The sequence below is a fragment of the Hydra vulgaris genome, chromosome 03, assembly GCF_038396675.1.
Source record: "Hydra vulgaris chromosome 03, alternate assembly HydraT2T_AEP".
NCBI classification, from domain to species: domain Eukaryota; kingdom Metazoa; phylum Cnidaria; class Hydrozoa; order Anthoathecata; family Hydridae; genus Hydra; species Hydra vulgaris.
Window position 1 is genome coordinate 46,663,808 of NC_088922.1, and position 22,693 is coordinate 46,686,500.

The 22,693-nt window shown below is 26.1% G+C and overlaps 1 protein-coding gene across 1 annotated transcript in view; it reads right to left on the bottom strand.

Annotated features, from left to right (window-relative positions):
* LOC100203916 (uncharacterized) overlaps positions 1-22,693 on the bottom strand; it is a 121,972-nt gene that overhangs the window by 50,170 nt on the left and 49,109 nt on the right. Inside the window, exons 4-9 of the mRNA XM_065794514.1 lie at positions 17,089-17,254; positions 10,745-11,033; positions 10,304-10,631; positions 9,013-9,209; positions 5,848-6,177; positions 297-680 (exon numbers count right to left, since the gene is read on the bottom strand). Coding sequence (XP_065650586.1) covers positions 297-680; positions 5,848-6,177; positions 9,013-9,209; positions 10,304-10,631; positions 10,745-11,033; positions 17,089-17,254 — 1,694 coding nt within the window. The remainder of the gene's footprint in view (positions 1-296; positions 681-5,847; positions 6,178-9,012; positions 9,210-10,303; positions 10,632-10,744; positions 11,034-17,088; positions 17,255-22,693) is intronic.

Consider the following 22,693-nt stretch of genomic DNA (forward strand, 5'->3'; position numbering starts at 1 on the left):
TTCAGTACATACATCAACTATCATATATATATATATATATATATATATATATATATATATATATATATATATATATATATATATATATATATATATATATATATATATATATATATATAAAATAAACATATTAATAAAGAACATTTAATGAAAAATTTTTTTTTGTAAATACTATATTTATAATATAAAAATATTGAATTCTAGAAGCATAAAAATATTTTCAGTAAATATAACAAACAGTTAAATATAAAATTAAGAAAATAAAAAGACAAATGAAAAATAGAAAAACTTATTGCCTTGCTTTGTCAATAATAAGTAAACCAGTAAGCATAGATACAAACATAATATAAATAAACAAGCTAATCAAATGAATCCAACGACCTAAACGTGTCCATTTATCATTAATAAGTTGAACAGTAAGAGGATGAGAAAGTAAACTTTCGCGATTATGTGCTACCATGCTGGAAGGACCAAAGTAATGCCTTTTGAAATTACAGTCAGGTGGAAAATCAAGATATTGGAAATTATAACATATGTAATATTCTTCCAATTTTTCATCAATTTTAGAATATTCAACACATCTGTCTAAAACAATTTTTGCAATATCGGGAGCTGATGATATCAGCTTTTCCATAGGATTAAACCCTTCATTATCAAAATGGTTGAGTGCTTCTTTCCATCTAAATTTAATATTATAATATTTTGATTTCTAAAACAAAAAAGACACTTTTTAAAAAATGTTTTTAAGTTATACAATACTAATGTTTTTAAGTTATACAATGTTGATGTTCTCAAGTTATACAATGCTAATGTTTTCAAGTTGTACAATGCTAATGTTTTCAAGTTGTACAATGCTTATGTTTTCAAGTTATACAATGCTAATGTTTTCAAGTTATACAATGCTTATGTTTTTAAGCTAAGCAAAGCCAAACCCTGAATTTAAAAAAAATGTAACTGCTTGAGTACTAAAATATAACATCTTTTAAAAAATAAACAATAATAAAAATAATAAGAGTAATAATAAGAACAAATAATATATAAAAGATAGAAACACTAAATGCTTATATGCAATTTTAAATATTATCTTGTGTGTTTTAGAGTGGTCGCATTTTATACAAAAAGTTTAGGTATGGTCACATGTTATACAAAATGTTTACTCAAAAATTTACACTGACATCTTTTTTACATATATACCTAATTACACTTATAGTGAAGATTTAAATAATTTATAGTATATAGATGCACTTTAAATTTCTCATTTGGTATCCAAAAAAAGATCAAAGGTCAATAGTAAAGTAAGCTATATCAACATTCCACAACTGTTTTAATACATTGTATAGTAATATATTGTTTTAATATAATCAAACATCATTTTAACTTAGTTGTAATATATTGTAATTGTATTTTTACACTTTTATATATTATATATGCTATTATATTATTATTATTTTTTTTGAAGTATACATCTATGGCTCTGCACTTGTGTGGTTAGGAAAAGTCTCAAAAGTGTCATTTTCTTATTTAAATATGACATGCAAAATGCAATAGTAGCAGAGCGCTCACTTCTTAAGCAAGAAGTTCTGAGTTTGATCCCTGCCACAACTATGTTAATATGGCACTCAACTTTTGTAGTAGAGTTTTCCTTCTATTATGTATATTCTATTAAACTTCTATATAGGTTTTTCTAGAATAATACTTTTCAGTAGTAACTAAAGATGCGATGATAAAAGTAGTAACTAAAGATGCAGTGAAAATTTTCACTTTCTTCAGAAACATGATGACTAGTTTTTTCTTTTAGGAATAATATGCAAAACATGAAAATAAACTTAATTTAAAAAAAAATTTACTTTAGGCTGCTTTTTTTCACCCTTAAACGTTTTATTTTGTACTTCTTATTCTTGAAACTTATATTTGCCACAACCAAAACCATCAAGAAAACAAAAATTAAAATCTGTTATCAAAATTTTATTTTCTAAATTTTAGTTCAATAGACAATATTTATCAAATCACAAGTTTAATAAACAAGTTATCAAAAATTATATTTTGTATACTCTCCTTTACTTGCAAAGTAGTTTTCTTTTGTTTTTTGTATTAAGTTAGAAATGACAAGGTAAACCTACTATTAATGTTTTTTTACTGTGTAAAATGTACACTTAAAAATATTGTGTTATTGAATTCCTATTGTTTCTGTGTTAATGAGCTTCTCATATTGAATACCAAAACATCTATAAATAAAGATATAAACAATATGCAATATATATTTATGTTAAGGTAATGTATTCTATAAAAAGAAACAAAAAGTTCTACAAAAGAATGTTCCAATGAATAATGTAGTAAAAAGTTAGTAAAAAACATCATTTTCTTATTGTAGTTGAAGTCAAAGCAGTATTATAATATAAAAAAAATTTTGGAACCTTGATTTTGAAAAACTTGATAAATTGTTTGATTTGTTTACATTGCTCTTGTAAAATTTTTTTTGCTTGGATAATAATTGCAGAAAAAATCATGACAGAAAAGCTCAAATTGCATGTATCTGTGAGAAAAAAAAAAGAAAAATACTCCTTTCTAGTAATTTTTGTTAAATAACAAAGTGAAAAAGTTAAAACCAAAGCTATCCTTTAAATAGCAGATCATTGATTATATTGGAAAAAAAAAAGTTATAAAATGGTGAACAATATGTAATCAAGCAAATACAGACCATGAGATCATAAATCAAGATTCTTTTTACCCAAAAGTGACTTTTATGTTAGGTAGAAAATTCCCAGGTCTAGTAAAAGAAAAACATACTGTGTCCATTGAACCTGGTGTAAATAATTTTTAATTTTATTAAGTTTCTTGATGGTCCTACTAAAGCAAATAATCATTTTTCAGAACCACTTAATAAACAAGTTAAGCCAAGTAGATGGGCCCATCAATTTACTTAAACAGATTGCTAAAAACAATTGCTAAAAAACTAAACTCAAATTAATTGACATTTTTTTACTTGCTTTTAAACAACCAGCAAGGTATGCTCAACCTGAATCAGTTTTGCAAAGTATGCTCTGAAGTCAACTTGAAGATGAAAAAGTACTTTTCCCCTGATTTCGGGTGGTAAAAAGTATATAACTTTCTATGTTAATGTTGAAGGATATAATAATTTTGCAACTGAATCCATGTTTTCCTAATATTTTTATCAGAACTTTTAAAGAAATTAGATACTTCTTAATTAATTGATAGCAATCTGTTTAAGGAAGAATTTTAAGTAACAAAAATTAGTTTAATAAAGAAACAAAGCCATTAAATTCAAATAAATATAAAAAATATATTTAAAAAATAACAATTTGAATCTATCATATAATCTTTCTATGCAATTTATTGATAATTAAACCCTATTCCTTTTTTTTATTCTTCTATTAGAAACATAAAATTAAATTTTTTTCAAAAAGATATTTTGAACAAAGTAATGTGTTTTAACAAAATGTAAATTTTATATGAGATCTATTCAATATAAAGTTATTTTAGTAACTTTTTCTTTTGATCTAAGATACCAAGTGCTAGCTCCTGTTTTTTTAATTTCTTCGTTTTTCTTATTTGCTTTTCATTTCATAGCATTAGCTTAAGAAATTAACCCTAGATCTTGGTTCTCCTCGGCATCCTCAACAAATTTTACAAAATCAAGCTGCAACATTTCACAGGTTTTCTTCAGTTGATCTTGTTGTGTTTCCACATCTTTTATTTCATTGCTAACAACTTTCCTTGCCAATTTCTTCTTCTTTATTAGTGCCTGATATTGAACTTAGGTACATTCTTTATCTTTCCTGGGCTGATTTTACATTGATTATCATTTTGTTTGTAATTTCAATATTATGTGGCTGAAGATTACTTGGTAGCATGAGATCTTTAGCTAATTGTCTTGCAGTTATTGATTTTTCATTCAAATTTTGTTCGAGTACTGCACCATTTATACTAAAATCTCTCTTAACTGAAGCTTACCAATGACTAAGTGTCAAAATTATTTTGACGGTTGATGTCAACTTGTTATATTTATTTAGGTTGCACTTTCACAAAATAGAAGTCATCTAAACTATCTCTATCTCTATTGAATTCATGAAAACTATTTTGATAAAACCTTGATTCTCTAAAGAAATTCGTATATTGATTTATAGCTTTTTCAGAAAAGACTGGTGAAAGATACTTTAAGCTAATCAAGTGGGTCAATAAAGATTTGTACTCCTTCTCAGCGTTTTCTGGAGTCATTGTTATCAATGCATTAGGGTTCAAAACCTGAGAATTGCATATAATGATAGACCATAATGGAGTTCGCTCCATGAACTTTTCAATTAATCAAAAAATATGTTAGTGCAATCTTTTTGGAAACTTTGAATATCAGTAAATGTTATTATATCTTTCTTCTGTAAAGAAGCTAATCTTGTTTCAGCTGCAAATCCTAGTTTGATTTGATTTCCCTTAAGTAGATAATCTTTTTTATGAAAATCAACTTCTCGTATAGACCAATTATCAATAACTTTGTGTTTCACGAACAAGCTCAGTAGGGTCCCAGTCTTTCTAACTATACATGTATGGAATCATTGGCTTGCCAGTTTGGTACACCAATAAATGTGGCTCTAATATGCTGGCAACAAAGTGGAAATCTTCAAATTTTAAAAGAAGTAATTTGTCTTTAACAGCTTTTTTGACAAGTAAAAAGCTTTTTGATTTGGATTACTTTGAAGATGGTAACTTTTCCCAAAACTCAGTTAACTTGCATATATTAGGCCAGATTTCAATGCCACAATCTGCAACAGATTTGTTTTCAACCCACCTTGTTGCACAAAAGAAAAGAGGGTATTTTGTTGCATCCGTGATTGTTTCATAATCTTGACGCCTAGCCAGGCTGTCATGAAGAATTTGCCAACACCTTTTTAGAGTTTCATTAATATTTTATGAAGAATTTGCCAACACCCTTTTAGAGTTTTATTAATATTCCATGTGATTGATTCGATAGCTGTTTTAAAGGCACCATGAATTATATGCAAGGAGCAACTTCCAATATTTATAAGCTGTGACATATCATTGTTCTTTCTATGTTTATTTAGGTCATCTAGAAATTTTCAGTTTGTAAAGGGTTCATCCATGGAAACATCTTACTTGAATCTTGAATACTTACTCTTGAAACTACTTGAATACTTGAAACTTCTTGAATACTTGAAACTACTTGAATACTTGAAACTACTTGAATACTTACTCTTGAAACATCTTACTTGAATCAAATCTTAAGAAGTTTTTGTTAAAATAAGGAAGAAGGTCTGTAGAATGATCAGAAACTGTAGAATGATCAAAAAAAGTCCAATGTCTTACTTTAACTATCCCAATATCGAACGTGTGGGTTCATCTGACATGTTTGAGTTATGTCGTTCAAACTCTCATCAAAAGATACGATGTAACAATCTGATTTTGTGATTTCTTTTTTTAAAAGTGTCTTGAAGTATGGCGCTAGTCCATGGGTAACAATGTTTGATAAGCTATATATAAAACTAAAAAACATTCCCTGAGTTTTCCCTGATTTTAAAGATTTTAAAAAAAAGTTCCTTGACTTTTCCAGGTATTCCCTGATTTTTCAGAATTTAAAAACTTTTCCCTGGTTTTCCAGGTTTTCCCTGAGTGCTGTGAACCCTGTATATATTTTTCAATATTAAACTTATTATGTTATGCATATTTATTTCTTAAAAAACTAGCCATCACGATATTTAGAAAAAATTATATCCTATTAAAAAAAAAGAAATCTTAACCCTTTCTCTATAATGACTTACATTTTTATACACATTTTTTTTTAAATTAAAAAGCAAAAAGAAAAAGTTAAATAATAACCTATCATGTTTAACAAATATTACACATGCTTCTTTTCTGTTATTTTCTATTGCTAGATCTAAACAATTTTTTCCGTCTTTATTCTGAAAAGATATACTTGCACCATGATTCAACAGAACATTTATACAATCAACATGCCCATTAATAGAAGCATGATGAAGAGGGGTAAGTTTATTCGGATCAAATCCATCCACATTGGCACCATTATTAATAAGAGCTACTACAACTTTAGAATGTCCATTTCTTGCAGCATAATCAAGGGGAGTCCAACTTGAATCATCACGACCTGAAATTTGTGCACCCATTTCAATTAAAGTTAGTGTTGTTTTTCTAAATCAAAAAATAAACAAAACAAAACAAAAGTTAAAAAGTGCAGTACTATGCAAAACTAAATTTTTCAAAATCCATAAAAAACTTAACTTAAATTACGGTGTCCCCAAAAAAAGACATTTTTTGGGATAAAAATCTTGCCACCTGCTTAATGTGTTCTATATGATAAAAACAAACAAACACTGGATTTAAAATTTTTTGATTAAAAAATATTGTCAAAAAAAAAAGTGTATGCTCATGTTTTATGTTGGGTCTCAAATGAAGTGAATTTATATGAAAATTTTAAAAATGATAACTATATTATTTAAAAAAGATATTATATAAAAATAAATATGTTAGATTTAACAGCATAAAAAATGTAATTTATTAACTAAAAATGAAAAAAATACATTTTGGGGCCATCCATAAATTACGAATAAAGTGTTCAAGGGGGAAGGAGGTATTATAGACAGTGAGTACGTATGCAGTTTGACTATCTCATCTAAACCTAATTTTATTTTTTTTAAAACATATTTCATGTGTGTAACAAATCAGTATTGCTTTTTTTTTCTGACTTCAGTCGCAATTTGTTTTTTAAATTTCTTTATAAATAATGAGGAGAGAAAAAAGAAATCGACCGACAATCATTCCAAATAGTATTTTTTTATTTCCGCAATATAGTTTGATTGGTAACGAGATGAAAAGCAAAAAGACAAATAAAAGCAAACTCTTATTGATTTTTTTTTTTTAAACTGTACATAAACTGGTTTCTATCATTTTTCTTAAAATGTTAAAATATGTTGTAACATTTTAAGATTTAAATAAGTACATTAAGTAACATTTCAAGTTTTAATTAAGTACAAAGAAATGTCAAATAAATTAAAGGTTTTTTTAAATTTTTGTTTTATAATATTTTGTAATATTAACAGGTAGGGGACGGGGAGGGGGCTTTATTTTGAAAAAAAATAATGCGTACATACGCGGAAGAGGAGGAGGGGTGGGGGTCTTCAAAAGTGTACAGGTTTTTACAAGGGGGATCCTAAATCAGTGGTTTTACTGCGTAAATACTTTATGGATGCCCCCTTTAACGAATTTTTTCAACAACAATTTTTTTTCAATAAGTTTTTTATAATATAATTTTAGTAATTATCATTTTTGAAATTTTCATAAAATTTCGCATTATTTGAGCCCCAACATGCGAGACTTACTGGAAAGCGTGTGGTCGCACGCCTTGTTCATCCACGCTTAAAATAATTTTTTAGACAACTTGACCACTTTTTTATATAGTAAGCGTTTTAAGAATTTGTGGCAAAATAAAGCTATAAAAAACTACAAAGAATAAAACAGCAATACTCGAAGAAAGGAAACGAAGAAGTAAAATTTTGTGAAATAAATAAAATACCTAAATATTTCACTGTTTTTGTTTTATTTTTTTAAGAGTGTTATATTCCATTACCAAAATTAAAACAAGTCGAGGAAAAAAGCATATAAGAATACAGTGAAAATAAAAACATTTTTTGGTATACAATTGTTTCAGGACTTTTTTCAGTCAGTATATTAAGGAAATACTTTATAATTTGCACTAGAAACATGGACAATTTTTAAATTTGTTTTTCAAATATTTTTGCTAAACTTTATTGTTTTTATTAATGCACAGGAAAAGAAATTAGAAAATTATAATTAAAACTAATTACTATTTATTTGTAATTTATTGCTATTCTTTTGTTGAATTATCCAAATTGTGCATTTAAACCCGATAGTTTATTTCCTGATGAACTATTGTTATTGACAATGCTCCAAAAGTTTGTGGGATAGTGCATTGTTAATTTACTGAATTTTTTAACAAAATTTTTATGAGCCTATTTAAAACTTTTTTCAAGTTTTTAAATACATTTTTTTAAACAGAGTATATGTTATGTTCATTATCTCTAGTAATTTGTATAAATGTTGGAAATTGGGCAGTATAAAAGAAAAAATTTCAGACATGCATCAAATGTGATAAATACATTTAAAAAAGAAACCATGTTATTTTTTTATTTAATTTATTCCATCATTACAAAATTTATTAATCGAATAATATATTTTGCAAATAAATAGCAATTTATTTTCTTACTTTACTATTATATAAGTATTAAGAAAAAATGTCAAATATAGCAAAAACATTTTTAAAAGCGAAAAGACGTTGAAACGAATTAATCTAAGAAAAAAAATTTACAAAATTTCAAATTTGTTTCTTAATTTTTTTCAAATTTATACAGATTCTTAATTATACAGACTGTAAAAAATGAATAAACTGCATTTCAAAACTTTCAATAGTTTTAAATTATTAAAAAAAGATAACTTTTTTTCATCAACGTATAAAATTCGGTACCTAAAAACAACAACCACTCTAAAAAAAAAGAATACAAAAATTGTATAAAATTTTATAAAAATTTTTTTTTTTTTTAATTTTCTTATTTTAATTATAAAATTTTTTAGTTTATTTAATTAAACTTGATATTTTGATACAATTTTGTTTCCTTTTTTTAAGATTGTTTTTTTTCTCCCCTCTGTAGATAATTCTAGCTTTTTGCTGCGAATCATGGAAACGCTTAATAAGTTAAAGATGCAAACTGCCGTGGTCAGTGTGTCTAAAAAAAATTACTTTAAAGGTGGACAAACAAGGCATGAAACACTTTTGAAGAACACTTTTTTTGTTGATAATATTAGGAACTTTTTGATTGTTTAAGGGTCTTGTAAGATCCCTAAAATTATTTTTTATTTAAAAGTTTGTTAAATCCAGTTATTTTTTTCATATAGAAGGGGGTGACACCATATATTTTTCAAAAATGTTGTTTTTGGGACAACCTAACTTACATCCATCCATTTTTGGCAGCAAGGTGCAAAGGTGACCTCCCTTTCTCATCCAAACCATTGATATTTCGAGCTGAAGTTTGAACTAATGTTATTAAACAGTTAAAATGACCATACTCTGCTGAAGTATGCAAGGCTGTTTTTTCTTCATTATCAGTCACATCAATGTCAGCTGATTCTTGAATAAGTATCTTGATTGACTATAAAAAAAGTAATTCATTTTTAAAATTTAAAATTTCTATAAAATTCACAGGAAACATTGCCATTACGCTACAGACTTTGTTGTCATTTTAAATTTAAGGGCTACAGACTTTGCTAACATTTTAAAGATACACAGTTTGTTGTTGAAATGTTGAAGGACTTTTAGAATGGAATGGTGGACAAAATAATTGGTTCTGTGCTAAAATAATCTCTAATAACCTCATTTACAAAGAACCATCTCACTCTCACTTCAAATATTGCACTCTATTAGTTCACAAGTAATCACAGGAATTTCAGAAAAGAGTATAAAGAATTATAAGATTGTGTGGATTCATTAGTGGAGTCCCACAATGAAGCAAAGGCCTAAAAAACAATTTTTTAAAATCTAATTACAAAAAGGTGTGTATAACGTTATATGTAAATTGTATACAAAAAATTCATTTGAATATTCGACCTTTCTAATTTTTTATTTTTCAAAAGCTTCTTGAAAAATAGAAATCCTTATTCAACATATAACTGACAAGCTGTTTTTAAAAAAATAATAGAAACTAATTCAAGGTCAGGTTTTAAAAAATGCAGATATAAAATGCTTAGAAACCTACAAAACTGTATTTTAATAATAAAACTACTACTAATAAAATGAAAGCTTTGAACTCATGTTAACATAAGTTGGGACCATATTTATATATTACATTTTTATGTATAAAAATGTGAGGTTTAAAATTTTTGGCTTATAAAAGGTGTATTTTTGTACATTCATTTACACTGAATTAAAACTATTATTCAACATGTTTGCTTTTAATCTCATCACATCTCCTTTAACTACAATGTTTCTTTCTTATTAACCAAAGTTATTCTATTTTTAATTTTTTTTCCTAATAATAGTTAAAAAATAACTTTTAAAGAAAGAGATGGTGAGAAAATAGTTATTGTCAAATAGGTAAGATCTATATTTTTTCTATTAACAAAAATACTTAGTACTTATATAAAATATTTTTATTTTATTATAGTATTTTAAGAATCTTTTATAAAAAGTTTATAAACTTTTTTTTTAACCTTACCATTTTATATGTTTATCTTATTAAGTTATTACCTCAACATCATTGCTCATAGCGGCATAGTGCAATGGCCTTTTAAAATCTTTGTCAGGTTTGTTAATTAAAGAAGAACATCCATTCTTTATAAGAAGTTGAAGTGTTGAACTATGACAGTTTTCTATTGCTAAGTGAAGAATGGTTTTCATATTCATTTCACTTATGGTGACATCTGCTTTACATTTTAACAAATATTCTACAATATCATTTTGACCTTTTAAAACAGCCCACATAAGTGGTGTAAAACAACTGCTATCTATAGAATCCATTTGAGCTCCTTTCTCCACTAATAACTTTATTACATCAAACCGACCAAACTGACTTGCTCTAAAAAAAAACAAAAAACCTAAAGAAATATATACAACAATCAAAAATTAAAAGTAAAAATTATACAATAAACAATTAAAAAAAAAACAACAACATTATTTTAAACCACATACTTATGTGCTGGAGACATGTTTTGGTGATCGTATACATTGACTTTGGCATTATGTTCTAACAGATATTCAATCATATCTTTATCACCATTGATTGCTGCAAGGTGCAACGGTGTAGAATCTGTAGCAGAGTAAATGTTTACATTGGCACCAATAGACACCAAAGTTTTTACTGTGTCTAAATAACCTGCCCGAGCAGCAATGTGAAGTGCTGTATCTTTCTTGTCTGTTCTTAAGTTAACATATTTTCTTTGTGCATCATCCCTTTTTTCTTCATCAATTGACATAAGAGCTAAAAATATCAAGCATCAATTAATGCAATTAATTATAAATTGCCTTGATAAAGTTGCAAAATTATCAATATCAAAATTTTGATATTGTATATGTTTGCAGACTTAACTAATAAGCTACACTTAAAAAAATCCAGTATATGTTTGCAGACATAACTAATAAGCTAAACTTAACAAATCTTGTACATGTTTCTAGACTTAGCTAATAAGCTAAACTTAACAAATCTTGTACATGTTTCTAGACTTAACTAATAAGCTTAACTTAACAAATCTTGTACATGTTTGTAGACTTAACTAATAAGCTAAACATAACATTAACAAAGTATCTCTATTATAACTATGCGCAACAAATTTTTCCTGATGTTTTAATTTTGTTAGAAATTCTAAGATTTTTAAAAATTCTCTCCCTTTCGTTTGTTATAGTATATAATATCTTTCATTTGTTATAGTATGTGATATCGTTTTTTTGTTATAGTATATAATATCTTTCGTTTGTTATAATATATATATCTTTCATTTGTATTTAATCTTTCATTTGTATATAACATCTTTCATTTGTATATAATATCTTTCATTTGTATATAATATCTTTTTTATATATGTTAAGTACAGTGGTGGCCAAATTATTAGACTAGGCTGCAAAACTGAGATTATTTTTAAATGTACCTACTTTGGCACAAATTAATTATTAAATTAATGTATATATAGTTACTGCATGTATAGCCCAATGTTGCTTAAGTGATAATAAGTGCAATTTATATTTATTTTCGCTCAAGATTTTATTGAAAACTTTTGAATATTAAAATTTGGTCACCTGCTATCTGTTAGAGGTCAGTATTTTCTTATTTGTTTGATGTTTATGAACAAATATTAAAGGAAAATGTACATTAATAAGAGTTGCTTGACATTACATTAAGGTCAAACTTTTATTTACTTTTATTTTCTACATTAAAAATGAAGAAACATGTTTAATTAATAAAGCATTTTGTGTCCTTTTAATAAATGGGAAAAGCTGCTGACTTGTCACTGACAAAATTGGCCAGAGTTGAGGTTTATCTACGAGAGACATCACTCACGCAAAAGGAAATTGCTAAAAATGTTGGAACAAGTCAGAAATGGGTATCGAGAATGAAAAAGAAGATGCAGACTGGTGAAAAATTACAAGGCAACCATGTTGGCAATTGTGGCAGAAAAAAATCAATGTCTGTGCAAGACAACAAGTACCTCATAAAATGCTGTATAAGAAACTGTAAAGCAACAAGCAAGATGTTGCAGAAAGAATTACAAAAAAGTAATGTACATGTGAGTATCAGAACAGTCAGAAGACAATTAGTTGTGAATAGTTTAGGAGCTCGACGGCCACGCAGAAAACCAAAGCTGACTCTGGCAATGAATTTCACTGAAAATGATTGGAGTCAGGTGTGTTTCAGTGATGAATCATCCTTTTACATCATGGATCAGAAAGCAGACTATGTACGTAGGAGACCCAGTGAAGAATTTCATTCTGACTGTGTTGCAGAGACAGTAAAGCACCCAACGTATGTCATGGTCTGGTCAATTATCTTTATTCATGGGCCTGGACGACTGCATATTGTTGAAGGCACCATGAATCAAGTTCAATACAAGAAGGTGCTTGAGACACAACTGCTGCCTCAACTTGGCGAATGGTGTCGACGGAGACCGTTCACTTTTATGCAAGATGGAGCACCTTGTCACACTGCGAAGACAGTCAAGAAATACTTAGCTGACAACCACATCAAGCTTCTGCAGTGGCCAGGCAATTCACCTGACATGAACCCCATTGAGAACCTGTGGGAGATTGTCAAAAGAAGAGTAGGAGGGATGAAACCAAAAAACAAGATGGAACTGACCGAGGCTTTGATCAATGTCTGGCATCATGACAATGAAATCCGTAAGCTTTGCCTGAAACTTATTCATGGGATGCCTTCAAGGGTCCAGGCACTGCTTAAAAATAAGGGAAACCATACAAAATATTAACTGACATGTTTCAACTATTTGAACTTTCATTGCCATTGTAATTTATTTCATTTTCTATTGTTACTTTTTGTATTTTTATTGTAATTTTAACTTAGTCTTATTAATGCGAATTTTAAGTCATCTTGGCATTTGAATATCAAGTCCTAATTTTGCATTGTATTTAATTGTTTTTATACTTAAATGGTTCAATTTTGTGCTTTTTTACAATAAAATATTGTGCTTCTTAACTTTTCTAATTTGTTTTGAAGTAAAAATGTTGCATTATTTATGAATAAATTTAACAAATGCATCAAAAATTGCATTTAGTCTAATAATTTGGTCACCACTGTGTATAATATCTATAGAACTTTAAAAATATTTTGTTTTGTATTTTAGAAAATTTGAAAAGATTAAAAAATAAAATAAAAAGCGGAAGCAAACGAACCAGGAGTGCAGCGAGCTAACCACTTCAGCCACTCAGGTGTTCTCTACTAATTATTTAATAGTAATTATTTATCAAAAAAATTAATACTTTGAAAACTTTAAAAATAATCAAAATTAAAGAGATATTGCTGCAATGCAATTTTCAAGGAAAAGTAAAACTGTAAAACTTGATAAAACTTTCATCATTACACAATTTGAAATTTACATAAACTAGATATTTGCAAACACTTTTGTTGACACTTTATAAAACAAAAATGCTGGAACTCTTTCTCGTTATTAACCCGGATGTATTGGCTGTAATGACTTCTGTGTCAAATAAGCACAAATGAGTAACAACAGCAACAGCATTAAGTTCAATATTAAAATATTACAATTTTATAGTTATTATTATATTTAAATATTATAATTTAATATATGTAGTATTATTTAAAAAAAAAACAACAAATAAAAAACAACAAAAAAAAACAAAAAAACAGCAGAATATTTTATTTTCCTATAAAATGCTTACAAACACATAATAACAACAATAATAATAATAAAAACAATAATAAAATAATAATAACAATAATAAAAACATAATAATAACAATAAAAATCATAAGAAAATACCATTTTCAAATTAAAATATAAAAAATTGATTGATAAGAAAGGTATCACTCATATAGAAAACTGATTAAATGAGTGACAACAAATACTACTACTACTACTACTACTACTACTACTACTACTACTACTACTACTACTACTACTACTACTACTACTACTACTACTACTACTACTACTACTACTACTACCACTACTACTACTACTACTTATAATAATAATAATAACAACAATAATAACAATAATAATATTAAAAAAGGAAAGAAAGTGATATCAATGATAAAGTATAAAAACAAACTCTTAAAAATTTGTTTGTATTTTAATTTTTTTAAATAAATGAAGATAAATTCTTTTGAAGTTGTAATTTTTGAAACTAATTAACACATACAATCTCCTAGTAAAATTTCGATTTATACATACACATTCCTAATCAAATATATATGTATCAAGTTTCCATAAAAAAGTTTGTTTTAAAAAAAGAGTAAATTTTCATTAAATGAAATTTAAAAGAGGTAGAAATTTAAAGTTTTTTGAAGAAGTTATAATTATTAAATGTACTATTTGGAAAGATAGTTGTTGAGCCATTAAAAAATTTTTATTTACTATATTTGCTAATTCATCCCCAAACTTGACAATAGTAAATAAGATTAGAATGCAACAGGGATAAAACATAGGTTAACAAATAAGATAAGTATACAACAGGGATAAAACATAAGTTTTAACAAATGCTAATTATTATCCTATTAATTGCGTTTTATAAAACCCAGCCCCAGATCGATTTGATAAAGACATGTGGGGCTGGGTTAATGAATGGACTGAAATGAATATTGATATTTCCATTGAATATATTTTAAAATAAAATTAACATTATTTTTTATATGCATGTTTATATATACATTTATATGTGTGTGCATATTAGAGTGGTTTAAAAAACATAATTTTTGAAAAGTTTACTGGCAAATAACCAGTTATTTATGACTTATTTCAATAAAAACAACATTTTAATATTTTAGTTTTTTAAAATATATAATGGGAGTCTTTCATACTATAAACAAGCTACAAGTTGTTTCTCCGCGCAGCGGCCTTGTTTGTGTTTCGGAGTCAGTGGTTGTATAAACTTAAACATACTTACTTTTTATTATATAATTTTTTCAATTTCTTTCGTTCTACATTTGCCGTTATTTTATTTTAATGTTGATTACTGTTATTAACATAGTGTAAATTCGCTTTTATGATGCACAAGGCTGTTTTTTACTTTTTTTTTTTAAATTTAAATTATTAAATACTTATACTTTTTTTATTATTTAACATTTTTATTTTTTCATTACTTAACATTTATATTTCAATAATTAAAATTATAAATTGAAGGCAAGTTTTTATTTACTTAATAAAAGTAATTAAAACCAAGAAAAAAATTGCAAAGCATTGATATTCAAAGAAATGAATATCAAAAAATGAATATCAAAATTGCATACCAATTCAAAAATTGATATGCAACTTTGCTATAAGACAAGTCACGGGATAGAGTTTTCCTTGATTTTCATCGATTGATGGAAAATGAATTAAGTGCTCAATTAAGCAGTAACTATGGTAGCATTTGTAAAAAAAGAAAAAAGATACAACCCTAAAACAATGGGTCAATGGCTCAATCTTAGCAAGAAAAAGTCCAACATCATTTACATCTGTTTTAAGACCTTGTCTAAAAGGGAAAAGACATTAAAAGAACAAGATTAAATATGATAATATTATTTTATACAAGGAGGAAAGAGTAGGAAATACATAAGAAGTAAAGGAAAAAGTATAATGTAAAAATAATTTGAGAAGATGTAAAGTTGAGGACTCAGTATATACTTGAGTATAGCGTAAGAAAAATGACATTCAAGATTGACAGATTGTTCTAACCAATAAAATAAACATTGTGTTACCCCAGAAACGAGTGTTTGCACTTTATCTATTTTAAAAACTTTTCCAGATACACCATATGAAGAGAGTTTATGGAGAAGGCCAGCATTCAAAACTTTATTGAAAACTTTTAAATGTCAAGAGCAAAAGCCTTTTCTATAGCCCTAATTCCATCTAATGCATAATAAAACCTTTCTGTTGCATTTAAAAACAAACATAAAGATACAAACAAACAGGTAGATAGAAACCCATTTGATAGTCAGAGAGTAGGTTGCTAGTCTCAAAATAAGATATTAAAAGATTTAATAATAATAAGACTGATTAACAATAGTTGGAGAAGTAAGAACAACCTCAAGAGTTTTTAGAGCAACCACATATGTCATTTTCCCATGCTGGAAAATGACATCTGTTAATGTCATCAATGATCACAACATTCAGTTGTTAAACTTTTTTAAAAAGGGAGTAATGAAAGGAGTAGAGGAAAAAACTTTTGTAAGAACAGAATGTTCACAAGTTGAAGAAGGGCGAGAAACAACTTTAACAACAAAAGTGATTGGTTGTCAAAAAACACATGTTTCTCTGAGATAATGAAAAGTGATTGGTTGTCAAAAAATACATTATTTGAGATGATGAAAAGTGTGGTCATTAGATTCAAGAGATAAATTAGAGGAAAAACTCTTTGCAAATAGTTCTGCCTCATCCTTGGGAGAAGTAATAAGATCAGAACCATGTATAAATGATGGAATGCTATACTTTCTTTTGTTAATAACAATGCCAATTTTTTTTAAAAGTTACTAGAACCAAACAGATAAAATTTAGTAATCTGAGTAACACTGGTGTGGAGGCAGTTCTAGGATACAGCCCATCATTCTTGTTGAGTGAACATACATCAACTGATGTAAACATACAAGGACTGACTATCAAATAGATAGAACATGTGAGAAGTGTCACTACATCGACGACAACTAGGTAGAACATGCAAGGAGTGCTGCTACATTGACTCAGGATTTTGCATTTGGAATTTAAAAGTATTAGCGCAATTCTTTTCAAATAAAAAACAATAAAAAATGTTTAATATTTTAGTATCAAGCAGAGCAAATTTATAAAACTTAAATAAAGCTTATTCTTTTACCTCCTTTAGTCAGTAAAACAATTATATTTTCTTGATTCATAGCAGCAGCATAATGAATAGGTCCTTCGCCATCACCATCTTTTGCATTTACATCAGCTCCATTTTTAATTAGTAACTTTGTAATAACTTCGCTGCATGCAAGAATTGCCATGTGAAGTGGTGTACACTGAAATGATTATATAAAGTTTTATAATTTTAAATTTGATTAAAAATTATTTTTCAAAAACAAAAAGAAAAAAAATAAATATTAAAAAAAAGAAAATTGAAAAACGAAAAACCAAATAAAAATTTTATCATGTTTGAACACAATGCTAATATTGAACTAATATTTAATATTAATATTTACTCTTTTAATGTTAAGTCAACATTATAAAATTATACAGGATACAAGCTATCATTCTTTCGTATTATATTAAGTTTCTTATATTTTTTAGTTATGAAATATTTTAAAACTTTTTATTAAAGTTAACTGCAATATATTGTAACATGGAAGGAGATTATTTAATGGAGTGAAAAAACACTTTTTACTTCTGAAAAAAAAAAAAAAAAAACACTGACAAAGCAATGTTATCTGTGCCAGGTAGAAAAATCTTAAAACCTAAGAAAGCCATTGAATATAACCAACATTTTTTCTCCTTTAAAATTTCAAACAAAAATACTTATTTAAAGTGTTAAAAATACTTATTTAAAGTGTTAAAAATACTTATTTAAAGTGTTAAAAATACTTATTTAAAGTGTTAAAAATACTTATTTAAAGTGTTAAAAATACTTATTTAAAGTGTTAAAAATACTTATTTAAAGTGTTAAAAATACTTATTTAAAGTGTTAAAAATACTTATTTAAAGTGTTAAAAATACTTATTTAAAGTGTTAAAAATACTTATTTAAAGTGAATTTTTAAATTAAGTTAAAAAATACTAATAAAAATTTAAAATATTTAAATAATAATATAAAGTTGCCTAAAACAAAATAAAAAAATATCATTAAATAATAAATATACTTTAGAAACATTAAAATGTAGTTATAAAATTTCTGTTTGATGCTAAATTTTATATATTTTTATTAGTTAAGAGCAGTCTAAACTAAATTGCTGATTTTAAACAAGGCAGAAGATTTTAAAGAGAGAGGGTTAAAAAAAATGGAGTAGGGTGAATTGTTAGTCTTTATAATAACTTTTAATCCATTGAATTTTTTGCAAAATACACAGAATCTAGTTGCTCTTTGTAAGACTAATTTGAATTCCACTGTATGATTTTTGGACATTACAAAATGAGCTTGCCACCAAGGTGTATTGATTGCAAAAGGTTTTCTTGCTTTTTAACAAACAAAAAACTTTATAAAACAGTAAATAAATTCTCTGTGATAATAGCCTCTCTGTAATTCTAAAATTTCTTTGTAATAATAAAGGTAAATAAATTCTCTGTAAATAATAACTCAGCAAGCTAACTACTTTGGCCACATAGGCATGTTGACAAACAAAAATTTTAAAACTATACTATAATAAAAAAAAAGGTTTTCTAAAATGGCAAATATGCTTGGCCACTAAAGTATTTTGATTGGGAAAGGTTTTCAAGCAATTTAATAAACAAAAAACTTTATAAAAGGTTAAATAATTTCTATAAATCAAAATTAAGGAGATCTTTACGCAATGCAGTTTTTAAGTGAAAGTAAAACTGTAAACTTGATATATGTTTTAATATGTTTTAACTTTAAATAATATGAGGTTTTCATAAGTTAGATATTTGCATATTTTGTTCACGCTTTCTTAAAATAGTGCAGCAACTCCTTCTTGCCATAATATTGGTTGCAATCGATGCCAAGAGTTCCACGCTCAAAAGAACACTAAGTTCTGCACTATATTATATGGTAAATTTTTTTCAACTTTTTGTTTTGTTGTTGTTATAGTATTGTAAAAATATAAAAATATATTGTTTTTTTTTCACAAAACTTTGCAGCCAACATGAATATATTGGACAGCCTTTTTTTTAAAACAGATTTAAAGTAATATTTTAAAACCTGTTTCTCCAAAAAATTTTTGTTATTTTAATTATGACATATTTTCATTTCAAATTTATTAACCATTATTAATTTTTATACATTTTTATTTAGTTTAAAATTTATTAAAGGATAAAAGATTCAGAGAAATAAAAATGCTTCCAGAATTGACCTTAATGATTTTATTGACCAGAATACAGAATACTATATTCCTTCTACAATAACAACGATAAAGCAATACTTAACTCCAATTTAGCCAGACCTTAATGATGAACCAGTTGTTAAACTAATGAAGTAATTTGTAGAGGTTTATATATTCTAAAGAAATAACTTTTGATTTTTTTCACTTTACAAAAAGCATTTTGCATTGCTTTTTTTTTGCTCTTAAATTTTTCAATAAAAATTGCTTCATAGATAAAAACAAAGTTCTAAATGAATGCCTTTAACACTTACTAATATAGACTCATTGATAATCAAAGAAGAACATGAATGTTTGCCAGGAGAGGTCACAATTTATTTAAAATGCTAATCAAATTGAGATTGATGATCTTAACATAATAAATAATTTTTCTGTTGAGCAGCTCAACTCTTTTGTATGGCTCCACATTATTTAAAATTGAAAATTGATAGTGTAATTATGTAACTAAGGCTGGGTTATGCAATAGCATTCAAATAAACAAATAAAAGTTTGCAATCTTCAAAATATTTACATTGCAGTTTTGACAAGTGTTTCTGATCTAAAACAGTTGATCAATCAATTTAGTTGGCTCTAACAACATCTAATTTTCTTTTTGTTCTGAAACTTCATAAGTTTCTTTTAGATAGTATATTCAATAACTTCATGCATTTTCTTTCAGATACCATATTCAATGACAATCAAAAAAAGTCAATGCCAAATGTCAAAAGAGTTGATGTATATCTAAAAAAAAGCTGTTTTTCTGATGGTCAACTACATGTTGTGCGTTGAACAAAAACAAGAACAAAAACATTTCATTTTTTTTTTAAATTTATAAATATTCTATTTAAAGTATAGTGGGTAAAAATGTTACACAAATAATGTTATACTTTCTAATGTTTTTAATCAGTAGTTTTAAAAGAATACATAACTTTTGAATGATATTAATTCTTAAACAATTGCAACACCTAAATAAGATTTAACACCAGCAGGAAGTCTCTGAGTAAGATGAACTGATTAAATATATACTTTTTTCTTGTTCATTCACCTCCCCAAGGCCAAAAAGCCCACTACAGATGAGGAGGCTACTTAGTTGTGGTTGTAACCCTCTCTTAACTCTATATATATGAAACATAAACCTTGACGAACAAGGCCACTGCGAGGAGAAACAAATTGAGTGTGATACTACCAGGGATGTGGTCAGGATCGAACTCAGAATCTATTGCTTATGAATCTACCACTACTGCATTATATCTTTATGTAACATTATTGCAAATAAATATGCATGTTCAAGAACAAGATCTTTGATAGTTTGTTTTTTAAAGTTAATAATATGCATTGCAAGTTATGTTAGTTAACAAATATTACACAAATGTTTTTCACATGTTAAAACATTGATTTATTGTATGAAATTTACCATATTAGTCTTTAGTCAACAGTTAGAGAGAAACTAGAATTCTAAATAATTGAGGAAAAATAATTTTTTTTAATGATAACAAAACCAGTTTTATGGTTATAATTGTGTTATAGCTATTTTGTGCTTCTATGTTGTTTTTGTCATTGTCATAAACAATAACTTTTCTTATGCTCATAATTATTTGTTGAATGTCCTTTGAACTTTTTTTAACACAATGCTTTGAAAAAAGCTGTTTGCCTCTCTCTTTGATAATATTTATGATATAATTATTTAAAATATTAAATAACAATTGTCCCTTGAGATCAAATATTAAAACAAATAAAGTACCTTGAATTTGAGTATTTTAATAAATTATGTTGTTGTGTTCTTCAGCATCATTAAATGCCAGGCAATATTACTAGTTTGTGTCGAATAGCTTTTTTAAATTATATTGAAAACACATAATATGTTAGTATTATGTTACTACTGCTAGTATTATAATGTTAGTATTATGTTACTACTGCATTATAATGTTATTACTGCTAGTATTGTTACTACTTTTGAAGTATGATAATTTGCACTCTTGCACAGAGATTTTTATTTAACATAATTGAATTTAAACTACTTTACATCTCTGCCAGGAATCCTATATTATTTTAAATTTGTATTTAGTCTGATTTACTGAATGGATAAAGTAAATTTACTTTTAAACTAAATCAAAACAACCAGTTAATTTACTTCAATAACTTACAGTTACTCAACAATTAAATTTACTTAATATACTTAAAGATTTACAAAAGTTAGCCTTACAAATGTTTCTATTTATATCTTATATTCTGTCAACACGTAATATAAGCTTCTAATTAAAAATTATTTTAACAAGGAATCTTGAATAAAATATGAAAAATGCAATACCATTTTTTTATATTTTCATTTTATTTAAAGTGATATCAAGATTAAACATTTTCTATAAATACTAATTTGATTTTAGGATTTTTCTAAAAAAGAAATCTGTTTGAACAAAAAAATTTTTGTCTTCTAAAATTCTCCTATTCAAATAATTTTGCAATTGAAATTTGAAATTGAAAAAAAAAAAGGAAAATTAAATTATAAAAAATTAATAAATTATTTTATTTCTGTTCAAAGAAATTTTTTTCTAAAAAATTATTTAAGCATATTCTTAAAACTTAAGAAAATATAATTCAATTTATTAAACCAAATTTTTTTGTTTCACATTTTATTGCATAACAATTTGAATGAAAAAATTGAATGAAAACATTCACAAACCATTTGAATGAAAAACTTAATTATACTTAAAGTTTTAGTAGTATGCTAGATCAAGAAAAAATAAATTATAAAAACAAGGTATTTAATGTTTTTTAGCTTTGATCTTACTAGTTTGGTCTATTATAGACTTGCATGGTCTATGGGCATGTTTTAGAGCAAACACGAAGTTTAAAGTTTTATGATGATGTTTTAATTTGTTAATTAAAACAATTCTTTTTATTTACTACAATTTACTTTAAACTCATTTTTTGATATCATAGTTATAAACTGTATAAAACAGCAATAGAACAGTGTCACAAAGTTGTTTTACATTAACAACTTTGCAACTTACATAAAACAACTTTGCAGTTTTATTGTTGTTTTATAGCTTTTTACAATAACAATTAAATACTCGTTGAAAAAAACACGTTTTATCATCGACATGAACGTAAATAGTTTTATATGACTAATTATAAGTAAATAAAAATAACACAAACTCTTACTTTTTTACTTTTACTTTTTAAGTGTTAAGTAAAAACAATTAAAAATTAAAATATTACTAAAAGTAATATTATTAAATACATTACTAGCTCATAACTTAATAACTTGTTCATTACACTATAAATGCAACTTAAACTTAAATTACAACATAAGCTGTAAATTATAACAGTAACTTACACTATTTTAAACCTTGCTAAACAAGAAAATTATAAGATAATATAAGAGATATTAAATTAAAAAAATAACAATTAGGAACTAATGTAGAACAGATAC